This window comes from Gallinula chloropus, assembly GCF_964237585.1.
Source record: "Gallinula chloropus genome assembly, chromosome: 6".
Lineage (NCBI taxonomy): Eukaryota > Metazoa > Chordata > Aves > Gruiformes > Rallidae > Gallinula > Gallinula chloropus.
The window spans coordinates 6,356,465-6,365,839 of record NC_140091.1 but is presented as its reverse complement, the minus strand read 5'-3'; the positions used below and the strand labels follow the sequence as shown (position 1 = coordinate 6,365,839).

The following is a 9,375-nucleotide window of genomic DNA, read 5'->3' as shown; positions in this document are numbered from 1 at the left end:
TTTACAAAGAAATTTGTGTATTTATAATCTGGCAAGGTTCCCTCACCCACAGAATTTATTGGTTAACTTTTGGCACAAGTGAAATTGTGGTGTACTTCAAGACCATCATAGCATGAAGTGATGCCCAGTTCTAACGTGGTAAGCCACACTTTGTAAGTATATTTTGATAACCTGTGTTTATTACAAATACATTCCTCTAACTATACTAATTCACTTCTGCTTGAAGGCCCTAGTCTAGAGAGGGAAGAAGCCAAGAGACTACATTGTGTGACACAGTCCAGTGCTGGAAAACTTAGCAGAAGGAGGAAAAAATCCATTCAACTTCCAGTTAGGGAACAAAGGAAGAAATGTGATGGGAGAGGTGTCTATCTTGGACTGATATGATGTAAGTTCATTTGGGTGGAGTGACAGCTCCATGTTTTGCACTGTTCACAACAGTTGATCTGGGGTGAAAGGCTGTTGCTGTTTTAATACTGCTAGTTCTGTCCACTGAGTTGGAAGAAGTAAGCTTAGCAAGGTTTTCTTTCTTTGCAAGGTGCCTTTCTCTTCAGAGGGATTTTTTTTTTCATTTGTCCAATCAATGTTTAATTGCACCAACTTTTCTGCTTTAAAAAAAAACCCAAAATCCCATCAACAAAAAAACCCCAAACATGCTTACGGTGAGCCAAAGTTTCTTCACACTCCTTACTTGACATTTGAGAGCCATAAGCATTGACTTGAGATGTATGCTCTTTTAAACAATCAAATATACAAAGTTACATCTTTATTTGGGAATTCTTACAGATGATCCAGTGGAGTATTTAGAAATGCAGTCCAAGGCAAGGAACTAAGCACACAGAGTGCAGTCATAAAAATAACCCCAAGAAATCAGCGGGTCCTCTTCAGTTCTTTACCTTCAAAAAATCGGGGGAAGCTAGGAAGCATCATTTGCCAATAAACTGAGGTGGTCGTTTCTCCTTGAAGGCAGCCATCCCTTCCTGACGGTCTCTTGTGGGAATATTCTGTTTTTAAAAGACAACAACCACCAAGTGGTACAGTTTTCATTGACAAGTCTGATGTGTTTCTAAGTCCTGGCTAATTTGGCTTTAATCATCTAAGACTAAGATTGCTTTTCTTTCAATGATGCATTGAGTGCCCCCTTCCACAATTTGTATTTAGGAAAATTAAGAGACTGGGTTGTAGTGTAAATTGCACCATCAAAGCATCTAAGACAAAGGCTGTGGACCAGAGAACTATTTAGGTACCCATTAATATAATACTTTACCATCTTGAAATATGAGAGGCAGAGCAGTTCCATTAGCTGAAAAACAGGGATGCTCTCAAACCCTATGAGAATGACTACAGAAGAATGCTTTTTAAAATCTGTTAAACCTGAAACCATTTGCAAAGCTCGTCCCACAATTAACATATTGTTAAGACTAAGAATATACAATTAATTCAGACAGAAGGGTATGTAAGGAAGGCCTCAGGCAGGCTGAGAGGGGCAGCTATGCAGGATACAACAGTTAACATTCTGAAACAGGTATCTGGAACTGCAATTGAATATGTTCCCAAAGCTTGAGATTTAGCTGTTAGCATTCCCTTAGAGGAAATTACCAGAGGACACTGTCAATATCTGGCTTTAGAAAATGTACAGTTGTTTCTTTCTATTCCAGAGGTAACCTACCTGGGCATAGCACATCCCCTCAATAGCCATCCCTGATGCAATGTCAACCTGGGGTGAGAGGGAAAGAGTGAGGTTTGTCAGACACACAGCTCACTTCTTGTGAGTGCCCTTCATTCCTGTACCAGAACTACAGAAAAAACATCCTGCTGTATTAATCTTGTCTTTAAAGAAAATCTTTACAACCCTTGAAATGTTTGTAAATGCCTGGTCTAAACACTGTGACCACAGTTACTGTAGTTACTACAGTACAGTTACTGTAGTAATTTGTAAGAACTTCCTACCCACTTCATTTAACTTAGTATTTTTAAAAAGTAACATTGTTACCTCCATTCCTCTGTTTATTGCCAGCTTTCCCATTTTCACAGCAAATGGAGCCTTTATTAAAAGAAAACAAACACCAAACCGCAACATTTAAAAATAATTAAAGCCACATCAGTTCATAGCAGTGAGTAGTTATATTATTATCCTACCACCAAACGACCTTTGAATCTATAGAAACTTGCAGGAGGATAGTAAGTATTTTTGAAAGCCAATCTGGCATTATCTACAGTTAACAGATATACATGGTGCAAGGTTTCAGTACAGCAGCTGTGAGGTAAAACTGTGTTATGGATTAAGCTGCTGGACATTACACTTGTTCCTACAGAAAATGCATTCACAAAAAAGAATCAAGAGACTTAACTCCCAGGAACCAAGACTTTGCCATTTCATAGAAAGGCATTCCAGTTGTTTGTTTGCTTTCTTAAAGGGAAGCAGAAATGCCTTCTTTACATGGACCACATGAATAATGCACTCACCTGAGGAAGGATTTCTTTAGCCAAAGCTAAGGCTCTCTGGTAAGCTGCATCTCCCTGGTCGTTCTGTGGCACTGTGTGGTTTACTAACCCCATTGAGAAGGCTTCTTGCCCATCAATCTGTCTGCCCGTGAAAATGAGCTCCTTGGCAAGACCTATTCCAACACATCTGGGCAGGCGCTGGGTTCCACCTGGTGACAACAGCACAACCACCGTTTTTCATTTCTGAGAAATGCCCCCCACCCCCCCCCAAACAATAGTATTTTGTCTCCTTATATCAAGGTTTGAAAATAAAGGGATCATGTTTCTTAAATAACTACTGGATGAATATGTCCACATTTTGCAAGGCATCTGAAAGGCTTCAGCATACTTTGAGTTATGATACCTCGGAAAGCCGGAATCACAACTCACTGGCCTTGGTGACTATTAAGCAGGTATCCTTTATTGCAGCGCTGGGCACACAGGGGATTGCTCCTCCAAACATGTAACATACTTACCAAAATAACAAATGAGAAAAGTTGTTTGAGCCAGGCAAAGTTTGGGAGCCAGGAAATAAGCTTATTCCAAACTTCTTTAAATCCCCATGATGTATCATCTTGAGCTACTTGGTAAAGAGTCTTTGTTTGCTTCCACATATTATTTAAATCTGTTTCAATTTCTTTTTCCTGATTTACCTATGCACAACAGCTTTGATTCATTACCATGCACATGCCTCCTTCTTTGGCCAGGAGCAGATCTAAGGCCATCTGATTGTGCCTAACTACGTTACTTAAGGAGGAAACTTCTAATTGCAATCTGTGGATAGCATCACTTGTGTCCCTTTGGAATAACTCATGCTAGCAGATATGTTAAGTATAGCTTTTTCAACTCACTTACTCCAAGCCATGGGAGAAACTATCTTGCAAAATCGTGAAAAGCAGTTGGCCTTTCACAAACTAGGGGGTTTAGGCCCTTTTTTATCTATTGTCCTCCGAGGGGTTCGTAGAATTCCTGCTGGAGGAATATAACAGACCAGTATAACATAGGGGGATTGGAGAAGAAATAAAATAAGACATCAAGTAGAAACAGGTCAATACTTTTTGAAGCATTGCAATAGAGTAGTATAATTTGAAATTACAACAGAATTTTTAAGGATAATGAAAAGGGGGGAATGATTCAATGAAATGTAATCATGCTGAGTGGATTGATGTAGGTGTAGCTTAAGAGACAATTAATGTAACTTTGATGTAAGAATTTTCCTGGGTTTAAGATTAGGTTAGTTTAAGAGAAAGCTGTAACTGTGTAAGCTGCTTGTGAGAGCAGCTGCAAAACTTAACCATAACAATGCAAAAGTAACAGCCTTGAAGATAAAGAAGTAAGAATTTGTGCGTTTTTAGGAATAGGTTTGTTTTGATTTTAGCAGAATCTGGCTGTAATCACATAAGCTGTTTCATGAAAGCAGCTGCAAAACTTAGCCATAACAATAGGGTAGCAGCCTTGAAGCCAGAGGGAGTAGAAGATAGGGGAGTCATGGATGGTAAAACTGATGACCAATTGGGAGACAGAGTGTATCTTGTTTTCAGCAAAACAGAATGTGTTTTTGAGCTCAGATAACCAGGTAAAGAGCACATGCTGAGAGTGAGGAAGACGCCTGAAGACCACCAGAAGACACCCCCTAAGTGTCACTGAGCGTGCTCTATCTGGGAGAAGTTAATGTAAATGACTTCCTGGAAATAATTTGTATAACCCTGCCTTTCCTTAGAAATTAGAATGAATATATATAGTTCATCTGTATAAATATGAGACATTTGGCTTTCATAGGTGCACACATTTGGAGGAGCGACCCCCTGCGTGCCCACTGCTGCAGTAAAGGATACCTGCTTCATAGTCACCAAGGCCACTGAGTTGTGATTCCGGCTTTCCGAGGCATCAGTTAAGCATTCAAACAGGACAAGGGACTTTCCTATTCACAAGTCTGACACAGGGCTTGGAACAGAACTCTTGATTCAGAGATTTATTGGGTCACAGTAAGATGCTACTGCTGATTTACCTTCAAAACACCCAAAATGCTCTACTGGCAAAATATTTACTGTATAGCTGAGAGAGGTTTCATGAAGGATACCTGCTCCGGGAAGCAGCCCTCTTGTGGTCTCAATAAGTCCCATTTTAGCTGATGAAGCTATTTAAAAAACACAAAATACACAACATCTTAGTTTCTTTTTGATCTGTATAGCTACAAATTTTTGATACTGAACTGATTAATAAAACTACAAACTGTCAGTACTGAACTGGAACTTCATTTCTTCAAGTAGCTAGAAAGTCCAAATACTACAGACATAATGTCCCTCTCAAGTCAGCGAGGGATGTGTAGTATGGCTGTTTACCTCTAATGTAGCAATTTTATCTCAAAAAATGAATCTTGGGGCTGTAGTAGATGAAATGCAATGGGTAGAAGAATGGAAACAGGAATGCTTCCAGTCCAAGCTGAGTTAAGTAGGCAAAATTAGATCTAGCCAGAGTGGTAATCCAATATTACATGATAATAACTATTCTACCAATAAATAGTTTTGTTAAGGAATCCTAATCTTGTCTGTAAAATAGGCTTCAGTTTTTAAGCAAGGAAATTGCTTTCCCAATAGTAACTAAATTTCACAATTTCTGGACAAATGTCTACTCATTTCCTGAATGACGTTCCTCTGTTAGCCTACTGGATTCCACTAACAGCTATTAGAAGTTCTCTTTAAAATGAAGTCACAGATTTCACAAATAGCCCTATATGAAGCAACACACAAACCTGCTACTCGAAGGTCACAAGCCAACGCCAATTCTAGTCCACCACCCAGTGCATAGCCATCTATTGCAGCAATGGTGGGTACAGGCAGGGCAGCTAGAGAAGACAAGAGAGGTTACATAGCTTGTTCAAGAAGTTCCATTCCACTCACTTCTGTAATTTGTTTAAATTCTAACATTTTTCATAGTTCTCCAATTCAAAATTGTTCAAAAATTTTCTTCCTCCACAAACTTTCTGACTGTCCCTAAATGGTAGAAACTCTTTTCATATCTCTCCCTTCTCTGCAAGAATGTAAAACATTCTCCATACATGCAAAGAAGCATGCAAATACAAATGCTGCAACACAAAACATGATGAACAGTCTCCTTGCCAACTCATGATGCTGCAGTTAAACAGTCAAAAGAGGCACCATCCCTAGTCACTGTCACAAGGATTAGCTTTTCCAGTGCTTTTGTGAGCCAAGGCTTCTGAACATGGTCAATATTGTTGTCACCTCATAGTTGAAGAGCCTGAGGTACCTCGAGATTAGCTGCTTGGTAAAAGACTTTTTTTATAACTCAGGGGGTTGGAAACAGACTCCAGATGTGTGCTATTTCTGTGCTCTAACACTGCGTGTCGTTTGGGAGACAGGATCATTCTGTCTACATTGTTTTTTGGAATCTAATTACTACAATTCTGAGAGGTATTTTAGTCAGATTTCACCTTGGTATTCCTAATGAGAGCAGAATAATTCATGAATACGGAAAGGAAATCAATTGTGGAAGAACACACTCCTTTCACACTTAAAAAAAAAAAAAAATAAAAGCATATGTGTGGTTCTTTCACCAAAAAAAGAGAAAAAAAAAAGAAAAAAAAGAAGGGAGGGGGGAAGTCATAGGTACAAATCCCTTGACATTCAACAAATCAATCCAGCAAATCTATTCAGAGATCCAAATCCACATTCTTAGGTCATTCCCATATCATGAGTGCTTCTGAGCGTGTACTGAAAGTGGGACAACCAACACAGCTCATTTTGTCTAGCTCTGCCTCTCTTCTTAAACACAACTGTGCATGCTAATCTTTGTCATGGAAGAGGCAGTACTGGAATGCATCTTGTCCTTGGCACAGCAGAAGGACAGTTGGTATTTAATTCTAATCAGATCTTGTTTTCGGGCAGAAGCTGGAGCTGCTCCTATATGGAGAACCTGCTGGGTATCCTGCCCCTTCTGCAGCATTTCCAAGTGTCTCAGGACAGGCAGTCTAGAATAAACTTCCCAACTGAGATAAGCATGTACCTATTTCATCCATGAGATTTCTCAGCCTTTTAACAAAGTGTCCAACTTCTGCATCATCCATCTTCGCACGTTCCTTTAAGTCTGCACCTAAATAGAGAAGGAAGAAGTTAAAACCCAGGAACAGGGAAAATAATCTGAACTGTGTTCCCTTCTGCCCTTTCAGAGGACAGGCCATTAGAGCTTTCTGATTAAGTAAGGTCTGTTACTTGCTACACAAAAGCCAGACCATTTTTACCAGGCATTTTCCAAGTTTTGGCACAATCTGATCAGCACAGAGCCCTAAAAGCCTTTTTTTTTAACAATAGTTTGCAGAGCCTTTGTTACTTACCAGCACAAAATACACCTTTCACCTCACTCTTGAACACCACCACCCGAACCTTCTCGTCAAAGCGGAGTTCTTCCAGAGCGCTGAACAGCTACAAGGGAAGGAGTACAAACAAGAGAAGAAAAACTTCAGGCATATGGATATGTATACTACACCTAATTATAGCAAGCTCCTAATCTATCATAAAAGTTTTGATAGAAGGTTGTTGAGTTTTTCTGCTTTTTTCCCCTCCAGGTGCCGGGAATTTCCTGGAAATCATATTTGTGGAGCCAGCAGGATCTTCCCATGACAGTCTCAGAATGACACATTTCCCCATCTCTTTTTTTTCCCATTCAGAGATGAACCTTTGCTGTACCTTAAGCTCTCCTTCCTGTCCAAGCATGAGCCAGACTTTCTCTGGAATGCATCGACCTTGAACAGATCATCTGCCATAAGATGTCTGACAATGAGCATGTTTTTGTTGTAATTACAACAGCAAGTGAGGACATTAACTTGCATCCGAGCTACCTCACTTAGGTAGTTCCAGTATCTCTGTCCAGTCTGCACCTGAAGTTACTGCAGCACAGACACACAGCAATCTCTTTTTCTTCAGGCTAACCTGTCTTGCCCCACTGCAGTCTCCCACTGACCTTCAGCAAGAGGTTAAGTGTTTATTTCAGATTTCCCACAACTATTCTCATTGCAGTTGGCTACTGATCATGATTCCAAACCCATTTACAGGCCAGGCCCATACTCACTTCATTTACAAATACTTTTCCCAATGAATTTCTTGCGTGGGGTCGGTTCATTAGGATTTCAGCAATACCTTAGTAATAGGAGACAATTTCAGTTATAGTTCATTTAATTCTCTGACACAGGAATTCAACTGGGAACAATATCTGCATATGCTGCATCTTCTCTTTCCTGAAAATGCATATAAAGTATATTCTAAAACAATTGGTTATTTTGAAAGCGGAGGTGGTAGACCATGTCTGTGAAGCCCAGTTATGCAGGACAACTGTAAAATTCAGTAGCACAGCAAATAATACAAATAAGCAACCTTTTACAAAAATTAACATGACATCCAAGAATGTGTCTTAGAATTACTGCAGGAACAGGGTAAAAAAACCCAAAACAAAACCCAAACGATCCACCTTAGGCTTCCATTTCAAATGTTACTTGTTTCAGATTTTATTGCAAAGTCACACTCTGTCCAAGTGTATTCCTTAATGAAATTAAGGACTTACTTAAAGAAAACCATCCTCTTGGGATTGCTGTTTGCATGAGACTACCACAAGCTGGTCATTCCCAGCTCAGCGTTCCAGAACTGTTCTGAAATTGCAGCTCCATTTAAATTAAAGGACTTTCCTCAAAGTTCCTAAGTCCAAGCAGAAAAAGAAGACTACAGCATCTGCGTATTTCTCCCCTGCACTCATGTGTTGTAAATTATTATCCAACAGTTCCTGTACACTTTGGAGAGAAAACACATCTGTTTCCTTGGCTGGGCTTCTGCTCACTCCCCAGGCCTTAGCACTGTAAGGGGCTGTTGCTGTAGGTGCACCTTGCATTTGTCACACCTGGTCCTTCTGCCCTGCTAGGTCTCTGTCTTTATTCCTCTGCCTATGCTGGCAGCCAGTTAGTGAACATGTGTCACACAGGAACAAAGACACAGGTAAGGGCGGGCACCCAAGTCTGGGGCTGTATGTAACGAGCCAAATGGCCAAGAACTGTTACCTGAGTTCCCCTTACCAGAGAGGGGTTCCACTGGCAGTCTGAACCAGGCCTCAAATTGCTCCGTGACTCTCATGCAGAAACACACTCTAGAGACCTGCCCTCGCCCTTCCTACCTGTAGCACTGCACACTATGGAAACCAGAGCTTCTTGTACCGAGCCCTCCTGCACGCATAACTTAAAGATCGCCTGGGTGTTTTTATTGGCAATCGTGTTCTCGAGAGAAGCATCAAGGTGTACACGCCTCAGAGCCCACCCCACCTGCCTGACAAGGCCTCTGCGAGCAGCCCCTCACCTGCTGTGCCCCGGGGCCCCGGCCGAGACGCCCGGGCAGTGCCGCAGGAACAGCTCGGGTGTTTCCAGGCCTGCCTGAGGCACAACAGGGCCCGGCAGAGCCGAGGGCCCGGCGGGGCTGGGAACACCCAGAGTCCCTCTGACGCCGAGTCGGGACCCGCTGTGATTTTACCGGGAATTTGTAACATTCAACCGGGCTCTGCCCGCTCCGTGCAGCGCCGCAAAACCCTCTCTGACACCCACGGACACCTCGGAACCGGTGCTAAGCGAGCGCCGGGGCCTGACCCCGGCCCCGCGCGCTCCCCGGTGCGGGCGGTGCCGCCGCACTCACCGCTGCTCTCCCCGCCGGCCGCGCCCACCAGCACCTCCGCGCCCCGCCGCGGGACGGCCAAGGCAGGCACGCCGCGGCCCCAGCGCAGCAGCTCGCAGCCCGTCCTCCCCAGCCGCATCATGGCGTCTGTTCCCCAAGCTCGACTGCCACCCGTTACAGGCGGCGAAGGGCGAGACCTCCGGGATCCGCCAGAGGGGCGCTGCGCCTTTAA

At 42.4% G+C, this 9,375-nt stretch overlaps 1 protein-coding gene across 1 annotated transcript; it reads right to left on the bottom strand.

Moving 5' to 3' along the window:
- Window positions 1–731: 731 nt before the first annotated feature.
- On the bottom strand, window positions 732–9,319 carry ECHDC2 (enoyl-CoA hydratase domain containing 2). Its single transcript, XM_084266252.1, has 10 exons — window positions 9,165–9,319; window positions 7,567–7,634; window positions 6,833–6,920; window positions 6,505–6,591; window positions 5,234–5,326; window positions 4,562–4,618; window positions 2,464–2,651; window positions 1,991–2,041; window positions 1,667–1,714; window positions 732–1,001 (listed from the first exon to the last, which is right to left on the bottom strand). Exons 1-10 carry the CDS (start codon window positions 9,283–9,285, stop codon window positions 924–926), a joined length of 879 nt encoding a protein of 292 aa, XP_084122378.1. The 5' UTR covers window positions 9,286–9,319; the 3' UTR covers window positions 732–923.
- Window positions 9,320–9,375: the final 56 nt, after the last annotated feature.